Genomic DNA, 26,250 nt, shown 5'->3' with positions numbered 1-26,250 from the left:
AGCTTACGCAGTTTACTTTCAAGTTTCCCTCCGCATCCTCTAGCTCCAGCCAAATATTGTCAAAGTTGATTTTCCATAAAGCGGTTTCCTCGCGACCCACCTTTGCTGAAGATACCATGAAATACTAGAAAAGTCGGGAGGCAGAGTGGCTTAGTAGTCAGGGCGCTGGACTTGTACATGTTATCCGGAAGACAAATAAACGTCGCGCTAGTGAGCCGATTGAAAACAAAATCGGAGCTTTAAGAAAACGTCGACGTCCGAAAGTTGAATTAATCTGTTTTCAGAGAGAAAACGTTGTTTTTATTCTTGTCCAAATTGGTGTATACAGCCCTTATACACAAACTGACAGCTCAGTGATTTCAGTAACTGCATAATTAATTCCAAACCGTAAACGATTATTTCTTTAATGTTTATAAATGTCTGCTATGTTTTCTTTCAAAATTCCTTTTAAAATTTTTAAATTTCTTTTAAATTCTCTGGATTGTAAGGTTTTGTTAAAATCAATTAAGATTTCAGTTACGACACCGGTATTGTTCAAGCTCAGTAAAGCTGATGTGTACTTTTTTCATAGAGAAAACTCCCTGTGGCCAGAGTTTAGCAGATTTTAGAGAGCGGATAATTGGCGGAAAATTTTCCAGAAGGGGAATGTGGCCTTGGCAGATTGCGCTATACAAAGGTAAATCGATAAAGAATTGTTCTATTTTGTTATTAACGGAGGAGTCGAAAAGGAGGTGTCGAGAAAGGGGGGAAGGTGGGGTCTATTTCATCAGCAACAGCGCAAATACAGAACGCGAAGCCGAGTTTTATTTATCGGTTGTTGGGTTAACTATCATCTTTGAATTTCTTTGATCTTTTCAATGCAATATCTTTTCCTCTTCCTGTCCCCCTGCCCCCAACCGGCAGGCTCATTAAACCACGTAACGGAAACAAGAAAAGAAACACGCCCGGGCTAAAAAGGTTTTATCAATGTTAAGTGATCGGATGACGAAAATGATTAATCATTTTTTTTTTTATCATTGTTTTTTTTAGTTTCATACTTTCACTGCGGTGGTGCACTTATATCCCGTCGCTGGGTGTTGACCGCTGCTCATTGTTTCTATGAAGGGAGAAATTTCATTCGTCAGGCAAATCTGTAAGTGCTTGGTCCAGAATTACTGTTTGAAGGGTAATGCGGAATGTAATCATGTTTATACAAAAGATTTTGTTTACGACGATGAGCAATTTCAAGCGTCCGACTGAAGAAAAGTAGTAGTAATTATTTTATATGTAGCAAATTTGTGTGTTTCCTTGACGTGGTGGGGAGGCTTGCGCGTCTCAGTGACCCTTGTAAGCTTTACCGTTAGGTCCCACCATGTCGGGAAGGTCACGGGGTAGAGAGCAGACAAAAATCATCACCTGGTCCTCCAGGTTGGGGGTTGGGCGTGGTGCCAACAACTCCACCCCGTAAAAAAATGTTATGGAAACAACAACAAATGCTCCAACATCTGTGGACCCTAAAGCAGACTTGAGCCAACCACCTAGCTATATGACTACCTTTGATGAAAGCCCTTGGGACGTCAGGAGTACCAGAGATAGTCTGCTCGGGCCTTAAACCAACATCCGCCTAGCTACAAGGAATGCCCGCATCATCTTCGAGACTTCAAGAACAGCACAGGTTACCAATGATGCAGCAAATTTAGTGCGAGATAGTGGGAATGAAACGTAAAGGTAGTCGGCCGTAGATTCCAAAGTACGTTTATACAAAAAATTAATATAAATTTGTTGTTGTTGTTGTTTTTTATTGCTTGTTTTTATGGAGGGAGGGAAACCGAATCACCCTAAAAAAGACCTTTTGAGAAGGGAAGAAAACCAACAACAACGCGACAAAACATTGATGTCGGGTGCGGGCGCCGCCTCTCGCGAGAAAGGTTCTTGAATTCTACCTGATCACAAAGTCTGGTGTGGACCAAGGCAACCATCTCGGAATCTCGTTAAGGTAAAGTAAGCACGAGTGCCTGGTTAGTACGCCGGACTCCGGAACGAACACTCTGGATTCGAGTTCTGCATGGTCAGGGTCATTGCGTTTCGTTCTTAAAAGAATAAAACACTTCACTCTTGCAGTGCGCCTCTCTAACTGACCAGGTGTACTGTATTGATGCAACCCTGGCCTGACGCATACTTCACCTAATTGTGTATAAATAAAATAATATTATTTGTAAAATTGTCAATGTCATAATTTCTTGTTCAGCATAGAATTATGGCTATGGAAATACTTATGTAGACACGTATTGCTCGATTAAATTACTCGTTTCACATCTTTCAGTTACCGTATTAAAGTTGGTGACCACAACCTGTCTATAAACGAGACTTCCCAACAAGAAATCGTTCCGGAAAAGATCTTTGTGCATCATCAATTTAGAAACAAGAGTCTCCGTTCTTTTGATGGTGACATAGCTCTCGTCAAACTCAGCCAAGAAGTCCAAATTAACGAGTTTGTTCGAACAGTTTGTCTTCCAAAAAAGGACGAAGGAGATCCGGCAACTCCTGCAGAGAAAGGTATAGTGGCAGGATGGGGAATAACACGACCGTTAGAGAATTACGAACGTCCCAGTTTGAATGAGATATCCAACGTCCTTCGTCACGCTACCTTCACAATTCAAAGTAACCAGCTGTGTTTAAACAGATCAGGTATCCATTTCAACGCAACGACAGAGTTTTGTGCTGGAGAAGGGAAAGGAAATAGCGACGCCTGTTTAGGAGATAGCGGGGGAGCTTTTGTTCGAAGAGGCAGTGGTTCTAAATGGGTCGCCATTGGTGTTGTCAGTTGGGGAAATGGGTGCGCCCAAAAAGATCAGTATGGATATTACACCAGGGTATATCCATTCCTTGACTGGATTAAGAATACTATGGAAATAGAAGACAGTAAGTTATAAACAATAAAGCAATGAAGTTTACTGAGGCTTTGAAAACTGAGTATTTTAGATGAAGTCTTGTCTTTTTTTCTTTTTTTAACCATCAGTGACGTTTCAGGTAGTTCATACCTTCAACGGGAATTTAAGGAGGGGGGGGGGGTCCTTCTTAACTAAGACAGATTTCCGACGGTAATTTTTTTGAAAACCGTACCTCCTAAAGACAAGATTTTTTCACAACTTTGTCTTTTTGACGAGTCTTTCAATAGTTTTAAATCACGGCCATACTTGACAAGTTACGTGACCGGAATAGGAAAAACCCTTAAACTGAAAGGGCTTATAGATCTGAAAATTAAAATCAATGCCAACAAATAAAGAATGTCCACGTGCCTAATGCTTTGTATGGTTTTTAGGAAATTCGCATTGTTATTAAGTTCAAGTGTCGTAATAAAGACTTGTATTTTCAGACTTTCTCCAGTAGCGTCCCATTCTTACATTAAAATAGTAATTTCATACGAAGGATTACAAAGAAGGATCTGTTATCTCTAATTCTTTGAAAAAATCGGAACTTTACCTTTCTCTCAAAAGTTTTAGGGATTTTAAATTCTAGCTCGCGGTTTGGGACTGGCACTAGTTTCGCGCGCGCAATATCAATTTTCTCAATGCAGTTGTCCTCTCCACCAAAAATTCACCGTGAAGCATTGCCAAACACTCAAAAATAGCTTGCCACCAAAAACCATCTTGAGCAATTCCTTAGGAACTGCTCTAGATCTGTAGTAAAGAAGGACCCCTGAAAAGCTCTGAAAAAGCTAAGCTAAGCAAATGACAAAGCAATAAGGAAGGAAAGCAGTCCAAATTTTTTCACTTTGACTTCGTTCGACTTATGCAAATTAATGTTCCTCTGGCAGCTATATAACAGAAAAATATGTTATTGTTCTTTTTAAGAAAACATCTGCGAGGACCCTGGAGACATCGGCAATGGGAAAAAACAAATTTATCGTCGAAATCACAACGGAAATTACCTGGTAGTAGGAGATAGAGCTAGATACGACTGCTTCCAAGGTTTCAGGGTGAAGGGGTACAAATTTCTCACTTGCATCAAGCCAGGAAAATGGAATCTAGACAAACCAAAATGCATACGTGAGTACCTGCCTAAAATGAGCGCCTTTGATGGGCTGGCTTGGGGTGAGACTGAGTGATTGCGCTGTTGGGATGGTTTATGTCATGGGTTGAGCTATTTGTGTGCGTAGGTGGCTCACTGACTACGCAGCCCCTTACGAACCAGGCTTTATTCATTATAAAAGACAGCTAATAGAGTCAATAACTATAATCAGCCAATCAGGGTGCTTTATTGCCGGTACAATAATGGTTCCTCGTCGTTCTAACAATAAACATAAACGCCACTTGCCCGACAGCTATTTCTCAGGGAGTCTCAAGCAATATTTGGGAGGTTTCCTTGTCACAAACTGTTAAAAGCTTGTTTCAAACAAGAGGCCACGACACACTCTGAAGAAGGTTTCTTATCTTTCTTACGACCCTCTGCAAATATACCCTCAGTATTAACATCATAATGACTACTACATTATTCTTCAAATCTGCTTTGTATAAATGCTTTATGCTATTTTAACCAAACAAGCCCGGTCAAAAATAAACGCTCGAATAAAAATATTCGTTTTCTCGGTTTTGGACTGGAACTAGTTTGCAATGGAGGCTAATGCGGGGGAATATCATTAAAAAGAGCTTCATTTGCATTTGAAAAGATTACCCGCATTATCCTCCATTGCATGCTAGTTCCAGTCCAATACCGAGAATACGAATAAGGCCTTTTTATTGAATTGTTGGGCCTGTAACTTTGCTGACGGCACGTGCGTTGTAAGCAGGCGAGCGTTACGAAAATACTTTTCTAATCCAGGTTTAATTCACAACTCACCAATTCCACCTCCAACAAATCTAAAATCATAGAACAAAATCGCTTGCTACAACTGTGCCAGATTAATTCCCCTTTATTATATATATCACCCTTTTGTGATTGGCTAAAATAGTACCTTAAACCTGATTGCCGTGACAAACAAACATCCTTCATTCACTCATAGACAGTCCATCACCGCTTAGAGGTATTTTTAGGAAAAAATAACTCAAAAATGAAATACACTTTCTTGTGCTTAAAGTCACTTAAAACAGTGCTCTATTGTGATTCTCCGCAACAGCAAGTTTTGCGCTCAAAGGTCTTTAAAAGTAGACTTTATACCTATAATTACAGATTAATTATTTAACAGTGATATAATTGTGGATCGATAATTTGAAACGATAGATCGGCTGTTTCTTAGTTGCCATGAATATGTTTTAAATCCCTATTAAAAAAAATAAATTTCCTACTGCGCGTTTTTCTTGTTGTAACTGCTGAGACAGACAGACATACAGACGGCAGCTGCAGGCAGACCAAAACGCAGAGACAGAGACCGAGACGCTCCGTTGAAATCAAGAGCATGAATTCTCTTTTCACTCGTTTTTCAGCAAAAAGTTGTGCTCACCCAGGACTTCCCCCTGAGAACGGCAGGATGATATCTTACATCTTTACGTTCAAAAGTAGAGTTTATTTTGAATGTAACAATGGCTACCAGCTGACCGGAGACAAATACCTTCAATGCCAAGCAAATCAGACGTGGAGTGGAAGGATGCCGATCTGTGAGCGTAAGTAAATTGACATGATATCAACGTTACTTTACTACCTTGCAGAGAAAAGAGACAGGGTTAGAGTGGTACGTGTAGATAGTACACATTTATATATTGATCGATTGATTGATTGACTGATTGACTGACTGACTGACTGACTGACTGACTGTGTCGTGGACTTACCGCGAGGAACTGGGGAAGAGTAAAAAGGCCAGTTTACCGGAAGAAAGGCCTGGTTACCTGCTCAACTTGTGACTTTTTAGAAAACGTGGTTTACGAACGATTTTGGACATTTTCGTGTTATACATTAGATAATTTGTAGTTACATTTGGACCTTTTGCAGTTCTGTTGTTGGACTCGGCAATATGTGATTTTCACCTCGGCAATATGTGGTAGCAGAGCAAGGTTATAAAACCTTTCAAACGTGGAAAATGAGTGGATGTATTCGTCAGCGTTTGGGCCCGACAAAGAAGCGACTGAACGATCGAATCGACCAGGTTGAAACCTACCTTCAACAAGATGTTTCTCTGGATAAAACCGAGTACAAAGCCAACCAATTACTCCTCAAGTTGGAGAGAAATGTCGAAACTTATAAAGATTTACTGGAACAGCTACAAGAGGCATCCAAAGAGGACGAAGCTAAAAGCCAGTGACTGGAAAGTGAAATTGAAGGGTTCAGTGTTCTCGCACTTGATGGAGACGAAGCTATTTGCGATCTTAAAACACTTCTGATTAATATTGCCAAACGAAAACATCAGACAACTGAAAAGGAGGGAAGAGGGAAGGAAAGAGCTCATCAAAGAGAACTTCAAATGGAAAAACTTCAACAGGAGAAGGATCTTCAACTGGCAAAACTTAACCAAAAGAAAGAGATTCAAATGGAAAAGATGAAACTGGAATAGAGTGAAATAGACATCAGCGTTAACATGAACTAAAGAAATTGGAAGTGGAATTGGAGGCTAAGAGAAAGATGGTTCAAACTGAGCAGGAAATGGAGCTCAAAAGAGCGGCTACAGATACAGAACTTAAGATGAAAGCAGAAATGGAACAAAAACGTCTTGAATTGGAAAAACAATTTGGCACTACTATTACTCGTCACACTCTCACTATCAAGCTTCCCAAACTGGAACTTCAAAAATTCAGGGGTGATGTTCTGAAGTGGAAGGAATTTTGGGATTCATTTGACGCCTCCATTCACAAAAATCCAAATCTTCAACCTGTGGACAAATTCAACTATTTGAAAGTTGAATTGGAAGGAGCTGCAAGTGCAGTTATCTCTGGGTTGGAGCTAACTAACTCCAACTATGAAGTGGCGATAAATTTACTTCATGAGAGATTTGGAAGACAAGATCTCAGGATGGATGCTCACTACTCAGCGTTGATGGATCTTCCTGTCTCTTCACCTTTCACTGCTAAACTCCGTGAAACCTATGACACGATTGAGAATCATCTTCGTTCTCTTAAAGCCCTTGGTGAGAATGTGGAACAGCCACATTTTGTTTGTCTCATTAAATCAAAGCTGCCAAAGGAAGTGGTATCCCGGATGGAAGAGTACAAAGATATGGAGGAGAAATGGACAGTGGAAAGCATCCGAAAGGCTTTCAAGCGTTATGTTTGTGCTCAAGAGGTTGGTGAGCGTCAAACTCTATTGATTCAGAGCCCTGAAGGTAAAGAGACCACATTGAAGTCTCATGGACAGAAATTAGTATCTCCAAGATGGTCTGGAGTTACAGCTACTGGTGCCTTACTTTCTGGAAATGCAGTATCTTCCACTAAAGCTCAAACATTAGGCTGTTTTTACTGCCAAAGACAGGATCACTGGAGTGACCAGTGTAAAACGTATCAAACTGTTGAGTCAAGAAGGGCAAAAATCAAAGGAAACTGTTTCATCTGTTTAAAGCCAAATCATTTACTGAAACTATGCAAGGTTAGCAAACCATGTTTCCACTGTAAAAGAGTTAAAAATCACCACAGAAGTCTTTGCCCAAGAAGGTTTTCTTCTAATGAGGAAAATAAAACTGAAAGTTCGTTATTGTTTTCTGGCGAACAGGTACTTATGTAGACTGCCTACGCGACTTTTGCTAGATTGTGGAAGCCAGAGAACCTACATAAGTGAAGATTTAGTAAATAAACTTCAACTGAAGCCCAGCAATTCTGAAATCCTAACTGTCATCTCGTTTGGCTCCACGAAGCCCAAGGAACTTAAAACTACACTGGTTGAACTTGATTTGAAATTAAAGAATGAAGAGACAATGAACATTCAAGCAAATGTGGTTCCAAACATTACTGGAATGATTCAGAGGGCACCTGTCAATTCTGGGCAGTTTGACCCCCTTGTAAGGGGACATGAACTTGCTAAAACTCTCCCAAATGAACTAGAGGTATCAAGTGTGGAATTGCCGATTGGAAATGACTACTACAGTGATTTGGTTTTGCCAGAAAGGAAGAAAGTGAGACCTGGACTGTACTTGCTTGGATCTCATCTGGGTTGGATTCTCTCTGGTCGACTGCCAACTGAAGAAAGTAAACGTCAGACATTTCCTCCACCACTATGCGTCCCACCCGAGCAGCAACTACCCAAGCAAGGCAACTGATGCAGAATCTCCTTTCCTCGGAAATCGGAACTTTCTCCTGGGGGAGTGTCGCGGACTTACCGCGATGAACTGGGGAAGAGTAAAAAGGCCAGGTTACCGGAAGAAAGGCCTGGTTACCTGCTCAACTGGTGACGTTTTAGAAAACGTGGTTTACGAACGATTTTGGACATTTTCGTGTTATACTTTAGATAATTTGTAGTTACATTTGGACCTTTTGCAGTTCTGTTGTTGGACTCGGCAATATGTGATTTTCACCTCGGCAATAGACTGTCTGACTAACTGAATGGCTGACTGACTGGCTGACTGATTGACTAATCGATCGCTCGATCGATCAATAGATTGATTGATTGATTGTTTGATTGATTGATTGATTGATTGATTGATTGAATTACTGTATGTTTTGTGTTATCTCAGCAAAAAGTTTTGGTAACCCGGGCAACCTTCTAAACGGCAAACTGAAGTCCTACATCTTTACATTCAAAAGTAAAGTTTATTTTGAATGTAACAATGGCTACAAGCTAGTCGGAGACAAATACCGTCAATGCCAAGCGAATCAGAGATGGGGTGGAAAAATGCCAACCTGTGAACGTAAGTCTGCCTTGAACTAAAACCAATATAACTTCTGAAAATTGAAAAATATATGTTGTTGTATCGTTTTTGTTCTCGTACTCGTTATTAGCGCAGTTATTGTTATTATTTTTTGTTACTGTTACTGTTTTTGTTGTCGTTATTATTATTGTTATTTGAATAGGAAAGATAACAAGGTTATACTTTAGAAAGCAATAAACCTGCTAGTTACAAAATATCAGAAAGTTAACAAAAGAATTTTTAAACATCCTAGGACATTAAGTCAAAACATAAAGACACGAAAAAGTAAAATTTCCTCTGTTAAAACTTTGATACTTAAATGTTAAATGTGCGAATTTTTCCAAGTGAAAATGAATGAATTGTCTGAAATCGAGCGGAATTCTATTTTTTTGGTTAATTTACAATAAGCTTGGTAGTCATGGCAACACAACATGAGCTTTAGCGACACGCAAAAATTACAAATGTAAGCTTATCTTGTAGCCTGCCAGTTTAACCCTCGGACGTAGAAGCAAATTCATACCCCCACCATCGTTCAAGGGGGGGATGGAACCCCTCCCCGGAGTTTTCGTTCCATTAAGGCGAAGCGAAATTTTTTTACATTAAGTAGAAAGCCCTTCAAGATGACATAATTTTTGTTGGCTGTGACGTCATATGGGCCGCCATCTTGGATCTGCCATCTTGGATTTCATCATTTTCTTAAAAAGTCACAAAATCACGGCAATTGATGCAAAATCAAGCCAGAATGATTATGGAATGCAAAAATAAACAAATAGTTCAATTCTTTTTCAAAAAGCTGGAAAAAATAAAGAAAAATGTTAAAAATGACGATTTTTGCCCAGACATGCTTGTTATTATGACGTTATCGTGGCAACGTCAAACAAACAGGTCTGTTGTTGTTTGCGGGGGGCTAGTTTCGATTCCTAACCGAGTAATTCTGTAATTGAATAAAACGCCAAGAAAGATGTTATGATCGATGGAGATCCGAGGTATGACTTTAAACCCTTGTGTCGGTAGAACTTGACTCTTGTTGAGATTTTGCCGTTAGTTTAACCATATCCAAATGTTCTTTTCGGGAGATCGGTCGCAGACCGCGGCAATCGCGAACGATTATATGAGAACTACTTACACGCAGTAGGACGATCCAAGCGATCGTAAATACCCCATGTTGCATCAAAATTACCCAGAACAGTTCGGAACTATGCAGTATTGTTTCTGAGAACAACACCATGATCAGCAAATTGAAAAAGTGAAATTCTCTATCGCCCTGCTCATGCGCAAGCTCTTGCTCTTGCACAGGTACTAGCGCTTGCCCAAAAGTATTGTACGTTCCAAAACCTTCTTTTTAATCGGGCGTGGCCGATTTATAGTTTACCCTTTGGTCGTCCAAGAGCGTAGTCTTCTGTCGGCCAAAAAGACGGGGATAGCTTGGGGTTGCTACAAAACCGCTACGGGTGACGCATACCGCAATGGTTTTCATTTTAGTTTTGACAGGAAATCGTTGCAGGCACACTTGGTCGACTTTTGGGTTAATGTGTAATCAGGTTGTGTTTTTTTGCTTCGGCGGAAGGACAGAGAAAAAAGCTTACGGGGCAAAGTACAGTATGGGGCCCAGTTCTCGGCCACTTTTGACGTAAACTTACCTCAGAAGAACCGCAGGAACTTGAAATTTCTCCCAGAGCTAGCTACATTATTCAGCTTTTTGGTGTAAAGCTATCGACCGGTCAAAAATTAATTTGCCCGAGCAATAATAAAAATAAAAGCTCCATTTGTGGGCCCAGTTCTCGGCCACCTTGGCCCAGTTCTCGGCCACTAAAAAGCTTGTGCGTAATTATCTGTAAAAAAAAATGCTCAATTAATTTTCACAGTCATAAAATCACTCTGTAAACCTATTTATGTTATATCGATCCCAAATTATTTTTATGAGGCTTTGTTTTACTTAAGAAAAGAAGGATTTTAACGCGCCTAGTTGCCTATGTGCAGGTTCTGGCAAAACCGCATTGTGTGACCCGTGCATTTAGATGGTTTATTTTGCAGTGAAAAGGTCTTGAAAGATTTAGGTGTTGTAGAAATAATAGACAAGACAAGAGTCAGCTCAAAACTTAGAGATAAGATTGAACTTTATTTTTAAAACATTTATTTCTTTCATTCTGGCAGCAGCAGATGAAATTATATTAAAAACCAAGCGCTAAGCTGTGATAGCGAGCAGGGTGGCCGAGAACTGGCAAATACGCAAACGTCGCAAGAAAAAATTTCGAAGTAAATTAAGACCAAAAAATACAACGGTTCAACGAAAAGTTAACTAAAGCAGAAAGCTGAATTATTCTACGTTTCACATGCCAAAAATTAGCTCGTATGGTGGGGGCTTTTGGATAAAATACGAATTTAACTACATCCATGAATTTTAAGGAGCCGTAAACAAACAAATTTTTCGGGAATGCAAATTCACCTACCTCCGCGTAAACTCGACGTGTGAGCTTTCTATATCGAATTGAACGATCAAACTCAAGATACTTAAAGCACATGAATCAGTCTATCGTTTGAAGGAAATACCTTTTTCTTTTAATTCAACTGGAGTGTGAAAAAACGTGTTAAACACAAAGTGGCCGAGAACTGGACCCGGCCGAGAACTGGGCCCCATACTGTACTGATATTCACCATTGTGAAATTGCACTTACTTTGACAAGTTAAAGTTATTTTTGTAAATGAAAAAGGTAACGTCATTGATGTCACGCAGTGTTTTTTTTAGCAAACTAGATGGTTTGCTGGTTTCTGACTATGAATGGGGGTGTGATCTTGCGGTATATTTTTTGAGCCTGACTCCGCCGTAAAACTTTTTTTTTATTTAGCAAGAACTGTGTCGATTTTCATTTCTGAACAATTGGTCGTCAAGTCGTTTGTCACAAAGAGTAGAATGTTTGTACAGCATGTTTTGGAATTATTTTAGATTTGGTTAGTAAGACGCTTCTGAAGACCTGAGCAAAACATTGGGAATGTACAGTATTAATAGGAACTTGAATGGAATTTTTCACAAGTTGGATAAAGGTATCAACTGAAAAAAATGGACTTCAAAATGAGAACTTGGATTTTGTTGTAATTAAATTTTAACGCGGATTGGATGCATATAATATCACGGCTTTGAAAGTCTTCAAATAATTAGAAAGGTTCCTTTCTTCCTTTTGATCTTATTGTTATTTTCATGTATTGATTATTCGAAAGTGGTTTTCGTTGATACGAAAAAAAACGGGTTTTCACTGAATTGCTTGAAGTATTTTTAGACGTGATAATATTGGCTTAATCAAATTACATTGTGCACGAAATATTTGTTATTCTTTTGTCTTGAAACTTTGAGGAAATTGAAATTTTTGTTTGACAGTAGTGTATGAAAGGCATTTTATAGAACTGACTAAAAAATAAGAAACATTGATAAAGGTTATTTCAAAGATTTATTTTGCCTGATTTTGAAGGGTTTCAGGAGTTTTTAAGAGTGCTGGTAAACGGCTGTATGTTGTTTGTGATTACAGATCCTATTTAGTTTCGAACGCTCTAATTTTTGAATGGTTAAAACAGGTTAAAACCGGGCGGTTTCATGAGTTTTTTGGGTAGAAAGGTACGGTGGTGGTCAAAAAAAATGTTTAGAAAGGAATGACTGTAGTAGCACGTAAGTCGGAGGTTTGCGTGAGTCACGGGGTATAGTATGCGTGAGCTGGATTTCCGGCGTCATAACGGCATGTTTTGTTTACTGAAAGATACACTCGACGTTTAGTTAGCTTAGTCGGCTTGGGAAACTATTTTAAAAATGAATGTTGCAATAGTTAATTAATAGTAATCTAGAATTAACCCACTCTCGATTGGAGTCTGTTCTGGATTCGCGCTACCTTTTCGCCGCGAAGGAATTTTGTAAAATTTCGCTAGTGGAAAGAGGTACTGTAAGAACAGTATCAATAACTCAAAAGGAGGAACTTCTTTGTAGCTCTGAATTAAGACGTATGATAAAATTTTAGAATAAGAAACTTTCGATATATGGTTTTCATATTGTTTTTGTCAATTTCCTTTTGTGGCAGATTTTTTGAGAATCAGCTTTTCTTTCGTGTGATGACAGACACAGGACAGAACGAGAGGTGGATGAGAAAGATGCCGAAGATGAATAGGCACCGAAAAACGACAAGAACCGTCAAGGACTTATCTTTAGAGGACGGGGAGTTTTGGCATACTGTATTTCGAGGACTGGACTGGACTAGTAAAACGCGGACTTGTAAGACGCGGACTAGTATAACGCGGACTAGTAAAACGCGGACTTGTAAAACGCGGACTAGTATAACGCGGACTAGTAAAACGCGGACTTGTAAAACGCGGACTTGTAAAACGCGGACTCAGGTAAAACGCAGACTTGTAAGAGGCGGACTAGTAAAACGCGGACTAGTAAAACGCGGACTTGTAAAACGCGGACTAGTAAAACGCGGACTTGTAAAACGAGGGCTTGTTAAGCACGGACTTGTAGAACGCGGACTTGTAAAACAACCGCTTGTAAATCGGATAAAACTAAACGGTTTAGCGAGCGAAACAATTTGTGTTTGAAGCTCTTGTGTGTTTCTTCGACGGCATATTTCTAGCTTTTTTGAGCACTCTATGGTCTGTTTTAGCGTGGAGATGTTTTTGCAGTATAGCACATGTTCGTTCTGCAAACCCCTACTAAAACAACGGGATTGATGCTATGAGTTGTGTGCATATGTTTCTTTCTTTCCACTACTTGACGTCTGTTGAGTGCAGTCGTTTGTATTGCTCGCACGAGGTAGAACGGGGCCCGTCCAGAAATCAACAGTCAATGGTAAATAAAGGTGACGGGCCTACACGACTTCTACGTTCGTGACATTAGAATATTTGCCGTTAAATGTTTAATTTCGGTCTTTCGACCTTATTTGCTTCTGACTTCTTTCTGAGGGTACTGTTTTAATTTGGGGGCAGTATGTGGTAAATAAAGGTGACGGGCCTACACGACTCCTACGTTCGTGACATTAGAACATTTGCCGTTATATGTTCAAATTCGGTCTTTCGACCTTATTTGCTTTTGACTTCTTTCTGAGGTTACTGTTTTTTTGAGACATTATGTATTGAAGAGAGCCGTAAGATGATTGTGGCCAAGAAAGTGTCTAGAGGCGTTTTACAAGTCCGCGTTTTACTAGTCCGCGTTTTACTATTCCGCGTTTTACTAGTCCGCGTTTTACTAGTCCAGTCCAGTCCACAAGTTAAAGACACATCAAGACCACCCCACTGTGAATTGCTATAGCACAGACAAAATTATAGTCAATATCTTATATGTTTTTAAGAGAATTACATAAGAACCAAGGCATGTCTTGTCTTGCCTTACATTGACATGCAATAATTTGGAAATACTAAGCTCGTAACAGTTTAAGACAGAATCCATCAGGAATTTGAGTAACATTAATTTTAGTTACGCAAAAATTGAGCACCAGAATAATTTAAATCCTTGTGTTCTTTCATACCTTGTTAAAGGCTTGACATGTGATAACACCAACATAACACCAACAACAGTTCTTTATCAGTGGGGATTGAAGAAAAAAATGGAAACATCATCACACAGTTGACCCCCATGCAAAAACACTCCAGGATGTCACGGGACTGTTTGGTGTCCGTCTGCCATTTCTAACTTCAAATTCCAATGTTAAATTCACATTAAATTTTCAATATTTCTTAGTTGTCTAAATTTTACTAATTCTTTTAAAAACACTATCACCTGCCAAACATTCCCAAAAATCAAACAAAAAATTACAAAATACCACAATACATAGATACATGGGATGAGTGAAGTTTCCTTGGATTCCTTGAAACACCAACAAGATATTTCCGTTTAAGGTGGCTGATAATGGGTTTCAGTATTTCCCAGTCCTTAGTTCAGGACTAAAAGCCTTCATCAATTGCTATTACAGTAATGGTATGAAACAAATGTTCAATCATTCATCAACAAGTTGCGATCATTTTCTTGACAATAGTAGTTCCCCGGTAAACAGTTGTAGTACTGTCCCATTAAAGTGCAATGCCTGGAAAATACCGAAAAGCACACGACCTTCAGGTGAAACCGCACCTTACAGTATTACCAATACACTGCACTTTGCTAAGTCTTAAAACTTTACATTTTCTAGTCGTCTACTTCAATCGTTTATTTGTATTGTGTGAAATACATTTATAAATTGAAACCATCATGTCATTAAGTAATAATGCAATCTCGACAACGTTCTAGATATTATATTATGCACACTAATACAGCTCATGCAAGCCCTGTGACTTACACAAACACAGTCGGACTGAGTGCTACTTAAGTAACTGCTTCGTGGTTTCTGCTGTACTGAACCCTGCCTTTCAAGGCAAAGCGCCCGATTTTAAGTTTCTCAAGCTTCTCAATGTTCTTGTTTTAAAAAAAATAGATTCTTTGAAGGCTGCCATTGTGTTGGATCTAGGGCTGAAATGATTGTTTTTCATACCAAACGATCGGTACGATCTTATGACAACCCCTGATCGCCTACGAACGTCTCAGTATTCGAAACGAACGATGCGATTGAAACGATCGGGGTGATCATATAGGAAAAAGCCCTAAGGGGAACTTTTTCATCCATTCATTACCACTTTATCCTTAGGAAATATTGTTATTTATTTTAATTTTTTAAATAATTGTATAACTTTAGTTTTATGTATATAGTTTTTAATTATTATTATTATTATTATTATTATTGTTATTATTATTATTATTATTATTATTATTAGTAGTATTATTATTATTAGTATTATTATTATTATTATTGATGTAAATAGTTTTAGCATATCTTTCTTATTTCTTTTTTTCTTGTTGTTTTTGTTTTTATTCGGAGAAATTAGCATTTAATTGCTTCTCTGGAAATCCGAATTGAAATAAAGTTTAGTGTATTGTATTGTATAATTCCGATTTTATTGCTCTTTTTTATTAGCAATTGATTGTGGCGTGTTGCCAACTCCAGAAAAGGCAGAAAAAGTTTTGGTAACAACGACAAGAGTCGGTGGCGTCATCAGATTTGAGTGCAAGGAGAAAGGTTACGAAATACGTGGCTCAAAGATTCGAACTTGCCAAAATAATGGGTTTTGGAGTGGAATCCCAACGTCGTGTGGAAGTAAGTATGTATTTATTATTTGCTAAGTTGGCACATTCAACTTTTTAAGTTGTTTTGTTTTGTTACCTTTGTCTTAAAAGTAGCCTTTCTTTTTTATTCAAAGTCGTGAGCTGTGCGGACCCTGGTACTCCTGTTAATGGAAAACAAGCCAATGTCAAGGATGATTATTATTATGGTGGCTCAGTAGAATTTGTTTGTAAAGATAACTACACGTTAGAGGGGGAAAGCACGATCTACTGCCAAGAAACAAAAAATTGGAGTTCACCTATTCCAAAATGCTGGGGTAAGTTTAAAGTGTTCTTCTTATTAACATCACATCAGTTTATATTAATCAATAGGGATAAAGGAGACTTCCCCATGGAGACTGTCTGTTGTGATTCGTCGGCTGGTATTTAAAAAAATCGACCACATCTTTCTATGGTCTACACTCTTATAGACCATAAAAATAACAACAGAAAATGTTTAAAACTCAAGTGGAACTACGAGCCGTTAGGCGAGTGGTTTCACTTCAAAGTTTTGGACATTTTATGGCGTCATTTCTATGGTCTATAAGAGTGTAGACCATGGAAAAATGTGGTCGATTTGTTTTATACCATAACAAACTCGAACAAGTATTTATCTAAAGCGATGCCTGACCGTGAAAAAAACTTTGCCGGGGGTCGTGAGGATTCCCGACACGTAAAATCGACAATGATACGAAAGAAGATGAACAAGAATTGAAAGGAAAACAGTTTTAATTACCTTTTATTCTCCCGTTGAGAGTGTGTCAATCGCTAGAAGCGAGCAAGATGATTTTTCTTTCTTTCAATTTGGAGTTGATAAGTTGAATTTATGGCCGTTAGATTACATTTTTGCTCCTTGGAACAAATACAAGTGCATCGCAAGGTTTGTCACAAACGGAAAAAAAATTGAATTAATGGATTTCCTAACATCGCAGTACTAACGATCGAAGAACAAATAGCGTATCTTTTTTAGCTTCATGTCCTGATCCTGGCGTGCCAGTCAATGGACGAAGACTAGGTGATGACTTAGGATCGAAATGTGTTTACTAGTGTTGCGTGACCGTGACAATTTTTGTAGTCAATACATGAAATATTCACTATGCGTTTACTTCTCTCAACGGGTGGTTTTTCAATTGCCCGGGCTGGATTTTTTATATGTTACAGTACCATAACAGTACTTGACGCCGATCTATTTTTTATTCCAAATTTCGATGTACCAGGACACGATTTTTGCCACCAAAGTTACCCTTGTTTCAAGTGTTAACCAAAGTGCTCAAAATACCAATTTTCGGGCTTTAAAAAAGATCGGTTTAATTGCATCGTTTTGCAATATTTTTAGGTTTCTGTGTAGTATATTGGATGCCCCGCATACCTGCCAAAGATAAATTTCATACGTTCAACCTTCTTTCCGTACGAGTGTTTTGAATACCCACAAAAATTCGACAAAATTTTATGGCCGCGGGGACGCGAAAAGGGCCTTTTAACCTTTTGCCGATTTTCTCAAATATAAAAACCCTTTGAAAATTTTAAATGTCATTTTCGTAAATAGTTCACCAAAGGGTTTCTTTTGACTGAATATGAAGAAATGCAAATTAGGAGTTTTGAAATTTTTTTCTCGAAAATTCCAGTCGGTAGCACTTAAAAAGCAAGACGTCTTTGAGAAAAAATATTTGATTATTTACACAATGCGACCAATGCGACCAAATATTTATTTTGTTTTAAAAAAAGAAAACTTTACCTCGTATTTTGTATTTAAGTCATTCGAATTTTGACCAATTTTTTCTTTACAGTGCAAACAAAAACCTTCAAAAATAAAAGATGTACATGGATAAATGTAAATCAAGTTACGCGACTAAATCAAAATGCGTTTGTTTAGCCGCTTTGCAGTATTATACTGCCCCGGCCTTTGCCATACACTGAAATCGAATTTCATGCTTTTACGACTCTCAGAGATCTTAAGTTCTTCTTACAGCTAGAAAAATCATAAAATGGTTACATTGATATGGAAGTGATGATTCGCGAAATTTGTACATCATGATAAACAGTCTTCGCTCCTGTGTATGGTAGCTCGATAATAATTGCCTAGTTTCCAGCGTTCGAAAGGTCATCATTATATTGACGTGAGCATTTACACCCGTTTTTAGGAAAATCTGTCACTAAGTGCTTACAGTACAATGGAGTAACAGTCACTATTTCAAGTGCTTTTATTGCAAAATCTGTTTCAAGAGTCATCATCAAAATGGTGAAAAATCTGAAAGAAAACGATGTGAAGTTCTTCAACCCTTGTTGTTATGAACATGCTTTTTGTAAATCGTCACGCAATCTTGTCCAAATGTTTAATCGTTTCTGCTTTTACGGACAATACGGAAGAAGTAACATCAACTCCTGTTCATACTTTAAATTTTGTGAAGCATATAACATTTATGACTGTTTCGTTTTCATCCATAATCATCCACGATGCCCCTAGCTTGCTATAAGCATTTTAAATTAAACTCCCGAACACAAACCTCTAACCAATTTTAACCGGCTTACGAAAACCGCGCAATCTGTATCCCTATGCCATACGGCATTAGACTCATGTTTATAACTTTGTCTTATCTCTCTTGCAACAAACAACTGAACAATTTTTGTCGGTATTTTGAAAAGCGAAGAGTAACAAATGTATGCAGAAACAACGTACAATAATATATTTGCGTAACTCTTTGAATAAAGAAACGACTGTTAGGTAATAGGGAGTTAAAACCTCTAACACGACAAACCTTGTTCTTGATCACATAATAAAGTTAGAGTTTCGTTTTTGCGCTAATTTTTGTAAATAAATCCAGACGTTTCCCTTCATCAGTGGAAAATACCCTTTCAACGGCTATTTTCCACTGATGAAGGGACAGAAGTGCCGAAACGTCTGGATTTATTTACAAAAATTAGCGCAAAAACGAAACTCTAACTTTATTATGTGATCAACAGACTGCGCTACACAGTTTTTAAACAATATTTTGACAATATTGTGATCTTATATATTATAAACCTTGTTCTTGTTTGTTACGCATTTACCTCCTTAAGCGATTGATTGTGGAGTGCTACCAACTCCGGATAAGGCTGAAAAAGTTTTGGAAACTCACACAAGAGTGGGTGGTGTCGTAAGATTTGAGTGCAAGGAGAAAGGCTACGAAATCAGTGGCTCAGAGATCCGAGCTTGTCAAAATGACGGATTATGGAGTGGATTTCCAACATCGTGTAAAAGTAAGTATAAATTTGAACTTAAACATAGTTGCTTTTCTCAAGATTTGCATATAGCAGAAGGAGTCCTTCTTTTATCCTTGAGCAGTTTGCAACTTCTTTTGAAGAAAACTTCCACCGTTTGACGAATGATATGTTTAGTAAAACTATAAACTAAATGCAAGACTGATCGGACAGCTAAGTAAAAAAAATATTTAGCAATAAAATTTATTTAGCCTTTTTAGCTGTCCGATCAGCCTTGCATTTAGTTTATCGTTTTACTTTATATTGCTGATCCTGATCTACGCCAAGATCCGGCTTACTTCGCTGCTGTTTGTACAAGTGGTCATTTCATTATTTTGGTCTGATATGATTATTGCCTCTCTCCTCTGCAAGAGGCCTCTTGTATTTTTCGTACTGGTTGGTAAATGGGGAAAGAGAAAAAGTAAGTGCACAGATCATAGGAGCCTCTGCGGAGAAGAGAGGATCGGCTCAGTAATCTCCCATTGAATGGAATAATTTTTTTACACACTTGTTATAAAATAATGCAAAATTTTGAGTAGCTTTAGAGTAAAATGCGTGTCCGTAGCAAGATTACATTTTTGGTCCCTCTTCTTCAATGTACGTTGGCGAGGAATGCTCGCTTGATGAAAACGGGCTTTTACTTCCGTATTTAATCTTTTTAAGCTCCAAACAGGTTAATATCGATAAAAGTTATGTATAAATTGTAGGCAGCACACCTGACAATCACTAAAGTCACTACGCTTTCGTACTGAAATAAAGGCACATTTATTGAGTGAGTTATGTGATGTCCTAGGCCACGTGATGTAGTAATTATTCTGGGTATTGTGTGATCAAAGTTACAGTTAAATTGACTTCATTTGGCGTCTAAGTTCACAAGATAATCTCAGTGTACGATAAATAAACTTAATATGAATTTGGTTAGACTGTCCACAGCCTCTCTATTTTTCAATGTAAAAAAGCAAACGAAGCGAGCGCGAGGCGCGAGCGAGCGGGGGGAGGGGGCGGGAAGCGAGCGAAGCGGGCGAAAGAAAAATAGAGCGGTCCCCGCCCCCAACCCCTTGTTCTTCCGTTTTGGGCTGGCGTCCAGTTCTCTTGCTGTTCTCACCGCGCGCTCATCGATCGAAAAAAAAAAACACGAAAAAAAAAGAGGGCTGTGGACAGTCTAGAATGTGGTCGATAGTTGTAATACTTAGGACCTGGAACGAATGTGGCCTATATGTTCTAGTTTACTTAAATCAGCACTAAATAACGTATTTGTAAGTAAATGTACGTCCTCGGATAAACTTATCTATTTCTATGAAAATGAGTTTATTTTGCTCAATACCACTGACACTAGGCCTCTTTCGATGTTACCTATTTTTTCACAGTTTTAAGCTGTGGGGACCCAGGTACTCCAGTTAACGGTAAACAAACTAATGTGAGGAATGGTTATAACTATGGTGGTTCAGTGGAATTTGTTTGCAAAGATAACTACACACTGTCAGGAAGAAGTAAGATTTACTGCGAAGAAACGAAAGATTGGAGTTCACCTCTTCCACGATGCTGGGGTAGGTTAAATTGGCCGGCCCTTGAGTAACATCAGGCCGGACGGTAAAACAATTTGCGTTCTTTGTCATTTTGAAAGATTTCGAACTGGTAAAAAGTTTCCTTTCAGCCATTAAGCTCTTATTAATCAAAGAAAAGTAAGACTAGGGTTTGGGCATTAGCAAGGTGGAGCTTGTTTCTCCAAACGCGACAAAATAAGGATAATAAAAAGCAAGAATTAAACTAAATATATTATAATGTATCTTTCAGCTCCATGTCCTGATCCCGGAGTGCCAGCTAATGGAATCAGAATCGGTGACGACTTTAGACATGGTAAATCAGTGACCTTTAAATGTCAAGACGACTTTGAGCTGAAAGGAGAGGCAACCATCAGTTGTGACTATGGAACATGGTCAGACGACATACCCCAATGCAATGGTACTTAATGGCACATAAAATACAAATTGTGGTAGCTAAAAATCGCCGATTTGATATTGTTAAGCGAAAACGTATTATATGGCTGCAAAGTTCATTTTCACGTCAATGTTTGCGCCTAGTTTTGGATTGTAGCAAAACGAAAAATTGTTAACTCTCATATGAGTGCCACAGGTTTGTTAGCCCTGTGCAGCTATTAAGTGCAACCCTCGATAAACAAAGACGTTACCTTACATTACCTCACAGCTGTCTTAGTTGTACAGTAAATATCATCTAGGTCCGGATGGAAATTATTTACAGCAGCCAAATTAAGTACAGCCTTCACGTCGTGTTTTGACTTCATCATTCACAGAAACTACAAACAAACATGTTACTTTGAATTAACCGCATTTGTTCGGAAAGATGGCCATGGCATTTATATCTTATTCATCCATACCTTCTTTTGTCATATGGACACACGACTAAACAAATTCATGGCTTTGTTTACCAAATTGTTGTTATTGCACATTTAACTTAATGTATTATTTTATTGTCAGTTATCTCTTGTGCTGATCCAGGAAGTCCTGCGAACGGACGACAAACAAAAGTCAGTAATAACTTTGCTGTTGGTGGGTTCGTGCGCTTTAAGTGCAACGAAAACTACACCTTGATAGGGGAATCAAAAATTACCTGTCAAAGGGACAAGACGTGGCGTGGAGACGTTCCGAAGTGCTTAGGTAAATCTGTCTTTTTGTAGCAATTAGTAATTGTGCAAATAATAGTAAAAGGTAGAATGTCAGTTGCGGAAATTTCCTTAACAAATGTGTATGATATTTTGATTTTTGGGGAATAGTTTTTGTCAGACATTTTTCAGTAGCATTCGTGGATACGCAGTTGACAAATCAAAATTTCCGCAAGGAATGAGTGAAGAGCTACTGAAAGTTTCTGCGTCATAGAGTTAATCCTCTTTTTTAAATTACGAAAGAACCTCAAAAGAGCTGTAGCGCCCATCCTAAAAATAAAACTCCATAGGACAAGTTTTATTTTATTAGATGATTTTTATTTCATTTATTTATTTATGATTGATTTTTGTACTTTTTTTTTAAAGTCATGTTAACTATTACATTTATTTTCATATTTTTATAGCACCCTGTCTTGATCCCGGTCAGCCAAAACACGGACGAAGGATTGGAAGTGCTTTTGTTCATGACTCAGTTGTCCAATTTGAATGTTATGGCGATCGTTTCTTAGAAGGTTCCTCTAAGATGAAATGCAACAATGGACAGTGGGACGCAAAATTACCAACTTGTAAAGGTAACAAAGCAACTTGCCCAGATTACAAAGTTGCATTTTCCTCCAGCGATTTTGTTAGGATTTTTTTTATCTTATTTGTCATAAAAAAATTGATCTATTGCTTAATTTCTCTGCAATGAATCAGGTGATTTAAGTTGCCGAGTAACCACAAGAGTTAATTTCAACCCAGCAGCATACGTTCGCTTAGAAATGAAATCATTTATGTTGACCAAACATTTCTGTGGTAAAAATTAATTAATGAACCATTTGATTAATCACTTGATCAAGTGATCAATGCGTTCAACATGGAAAAATTATTAAATCAGTTAATAACACAAAGAGTGCACCACACCCTGTCTTATCAATGTCATTTTACCAGTGTTTTCCCCGGGGGGGGGGGGTACTCAAAAAAGTTTTATACGGGGAGGCTCCGCCCCAAGTTCTAACCCCTTACCCTTTTATATACCATTTTTGACAAAAATTGTACCCCTTCCGTATACCTTTAACTGAAAAAAAGGTACCCCTTTCATATACCTAAGAGACATGGCGTGGACTTAAAATAAGACGTTTTCTTGTCATTTTTATGTAGCGCTCAATAAATTACAATAATACAGCTATAAATTGCGTCTGTTCGAAATATTTTAATTAAAGGCCTTTTTAAATAGCCAAATGACAGATTTCGGGGGGGGGGGGGTACTCAAAAAAGTTTTATACGGGGAGGCTCCGCCCCAAGTTCTAACCCCTTACCCTTTTATAAACCATTTTTGACAAAAATTGTACCCCTTTCGTATACCTTTAACTGAAAAAAAGGTACCCCTTTCATATACCTAAGAGACATGGCGTGGACTTAAAATAAGACGTTTTCTTGTCATTTTTATGTAGCGCTCAATAAATTAAAATAATACAGCTATAAATTGCGTCTGTTCGAAATATTTTAATTAAAGGCCTTTTTAAATAGCCAAATGACAGATTTCCATACCCTTTTATATACTTTAACTCGTGAAATCCCTACCCTTTTATATACCTGAAGCCTGAAAAGATACCCCTTTCGGGCGGAGCCTCCCCGTATAGGCCATTATAGGGAGTACCCCCCCCCCCCCGGTGTTTTCCGTGTGTTAGTTTGGTGAATGTTTCAAATAACCCGCACAGCAAGATCTAATCAATCATAACCAATAAATAAGAGCTTGGCATTAGCCCGTTTCCTGCACTTGGCCAACACCCCATTCCCGGGAATCCCATATGAAATAGACGGGTAAGCTCGTCGTCTCGCTAACGGGGGTAAATTACGGATTTGGTCTCACTTGGCATGGGGTATTCAGAAAAGAACGTCAATATTCTTTGCCCTCGAGGTCTCGTTTTTCATACTGTGTTGACGGTCTAGACCGAAACTTAACCTTTTTGACATTTTTATTCGAGCTCTGATTGGTGTGTTAATTTACTTGTGTTTGTTATGCTTGGCCATGTGTTATTTTCGTCATTGCTTAATAGAAGCCACAATTATATCTCTAGATAATAGATCTTCAGTTAATTGAAGTTGTTGAAGCTAACATTTGTCGTCATTTTACAATTAATTTTATAATTTAAGATTGCAACGGAGGTATTCCTCTTGGAATGGGAAGTGGCAAGATTCCTGATGAATCCATCACAGCGTCCAGTCAAACACATCAGCATCCGGCCCATCATGGCCGCCTTGGGAGAGACAGCTATTGGTGCTCAAATGACGAAGCGACAAGTTATATCGATATCCGTCTTCCAAAGAGATATAAGATTACTGAAGCAAGAGTGCAAATTCAAAACGGTCACAAGGTCAAAAATATTGCATTGCGGGTTCAAAATTTACAGAAAGAGTGGATAACTAACCATTATGATAAGGTAACAACTTGCTTTTCCAGCCATGACAAATTTAACTTAAACGTCAATACATTGTCCTCGCAAAATCCTAAAAAGGACATGTAAAATCTGTGCGTGTAAGCTATAACAGAGGAGAGTGTTAAGTTACTGTCAGTGTTCGTGTTGTTGTTGTTGTTGTTGTTGTTGCTTTTTAAGAGCACAGGTTTCCTACGGTCAAACATATGTCGGTAAGAGTCCTTAAATGGATTTCGCACATACTCTTACCATGGGTAGGCCTTAATATAAAATAAATCACAGTATACTTTGTTTGGCTAAATATCGATTTGTTTTCGAGAAAATCGATAATTCTAAAATCCAGCAAAATTGACGCTTTCGGAGCTCAAAATTTATGCCGAGTTTGTTAGCTTCGCGTCGAAAAATAAAGCACTCTGGAAGAAAAGTACCTATTTAATATCAAAGAATAACATCAAATTAGTACGTCGAAAGCAATTTCTGCTCTTAAAGTCCTTTTATTTACAAAATATAATTAAGTTTATTCGACACACTTTTGATTTAATTCAAAATAGGTCAAACTTATCGCTTTATTTAAGTATGAGCGAAGCGAAATAAATGGCCGAAAATTTGGTGTTAGACAGATAAATGATTGTTCTTTTCGATACTAAAAGGATTTCCTGGAGAAATGATTTAGTGCGATGCTTTCAGATCTCAAAGTTGCTTAAAATTCGTTAATTTAACCGACCGTGACATTGTTGATCTTATCAACATTATGTAAACATTCCACGCAAAGGTTAATTTTCCCCATGTGAACTTCAACTGAGTAAAATAAAAACATAGACTTGCTTACCGTGGTGTTCGCTGATATGTTGTAAATCCTGTTTTCCTCATTTACGACAAAACCTAAGCCCTCGGCGAAGCTGTTATCCAATTTTCTTGACGCGCCATTTGTAACTGATTTCCACGTATTGAAGTGACAGTTCTTTTCCATGCATTCTTGAAAACAGTCCTGAGTCTTAACTGATCAGTGTAAACAGGAATACGAAGTACTTTGCTTTAAATCAACTTAAAGCTTAGCAGCAGTGGTAGATAAATCGATGCGGCCGGCGAATCTTCGTTTCGAAAACCGCCATTTGAGATTTGTCGGCCCTTTGTCCTGCGGTATGCAGATAATTAATTCACACTTGAGTAACTTCCGGCACATGAAATCGACAACCACCGTGACCAGATAGCACCCTCCTTTTCGAAATATTGGTCGAGGCACTATTTTTATCATTTTAACATAAGCTCTCAATGAAGAACTTTTGGGCTGAACTTGTAATAAAGTTTCACTTCAGTTAGCCACCGTTCGAGAGAGTTGTTAAATGGTTGCATGAAATCCGGGTGGAAAGTTCTTCTGTTGCGTTGCTTCGCTTTGTTTCATATTTTTTATCCAGTTCTTACCCTTGTTCAAATTCTTGTCCCTTCTTTAGTGGAAAATTTGAAACGACGTTAAAATCCCTATAAGACGGAGATCTCTTTTAGACGAACTGAGTTGGAGCCGGTCCCGAAGGTACCCGTTTCAGAGAGAGTTGGCTGTACACAAAGCCTTAGATGGCGTCGTTGGATCCGTCTCCCGTGAATGTCAGTTAAAAATATATATTCCGCTGTGTAGTCTATCCTGTAAACAAGCTCTCCTTCTTTCTCCTGTGGAGGATTGGGCGAAATAAAAGCGGGAAGGAAAGGTGGGGAAGGGGTGGGGAAAAAAGGGACCATATATCATGTATATGCAGTTGTAATACCAGTCACGGTAAACAATTTATAATAAAACGCTGAACATTTATGACTGTATAAAAAATTATTGGAGTAAAAATTAAGGAAAGGGTGCTTTTCACTTCATTAGATTAAGCTAGGTGAAGAAAAGTACACGTAATCAGAAGTTTGTTATGGACTTCTGACGTGATGCCATATTTTGTATTTATTTCTGCAAAGTACAACAAAGCATTTATACCAAAGTAGCATTATTAAAAAAAAAATGAGCATAATTACAGTT

At 38.2% G+C, this 26,250-nt stretch overlaps 1 protein-coding gene across 1 annotated transcript in view; it reads left to right on the top strand.

Moving 5' to 3' along the window:
• LOC144633161 (sushi, von Willebrand factor type A, EGF and pentraxin domain-containing protein 1-like) overlaps positions 1–26,250 on the top strand; it is a 41,770-nt gene that overhangs the window by 7,432 nt on the left and 8,088 nt on the right. Inside the window, exons 9-22 of the mRNA XM_078491965.1 lie at positions 572–676; positions 1,030–1,132; positions 2,303–2,901; positions 3,834–4,028; positions 5,403–5,579; positions 8,570–8,743; positions 15,721–15,900; positions 16,004–16,183; positions 18,963–19,142; positions 20,510–20,689; positions 20,937–21,104; positions 21,638–21,817; positions 22,227–22,394; positions 23,959–24,245. Coding sequence (XP_078348091.1) covers positions 572–676; positions 1,030–1,132; positions 2,303–2,901; positions 3,834–4,028; positions 5,403–5,579; positions 8,570–8,743; positions 15,721–15,900; positions 16,004–16,183; positions 18,963–19,142; positions 20,510–20,689; positions 20,937–21,104; positions 21,638–21,817; positions 22,227–22,394; positions 23,959–24,245 — 2,876 coding nt within the window. The remainder of the gene's footprint in view (positions 1–571; positions 677–1,029; positions 1,133–2,302; positions 2,902–3,833; positions 4,029–5,402; positions 5,580–8,569; positions 8,744–15,720; positions 15,901–16,003; positions 16,184–18,962; positions 19,143–20,509; positions 20,690–20,936; positions 21,105–21,637; positions 21,818–22,226; positions 22,395–23,958; positions 24,246–26,250) is intronic.

The sequence above is a fragment of the Oculina patagonica genome, chromosome 1 (assembly GCF_052425735.1).
Source record: "Oculina patagonica isolate OP01 chromosome 1, crgOcupat, whole genome shotgun sequence".
In the NCBI taxonomy this organism is placed as follows: Eukaryota; Metazoa; Cnidaria; class Anthozoa; order Scleractinia; family Oculinidae; genus Oculina; species Oculina patagonica.
Note: the sequence above shows the minus strand (reverse complement) of the source record. Positions and strands in the feature narration are given on the sequence as shown.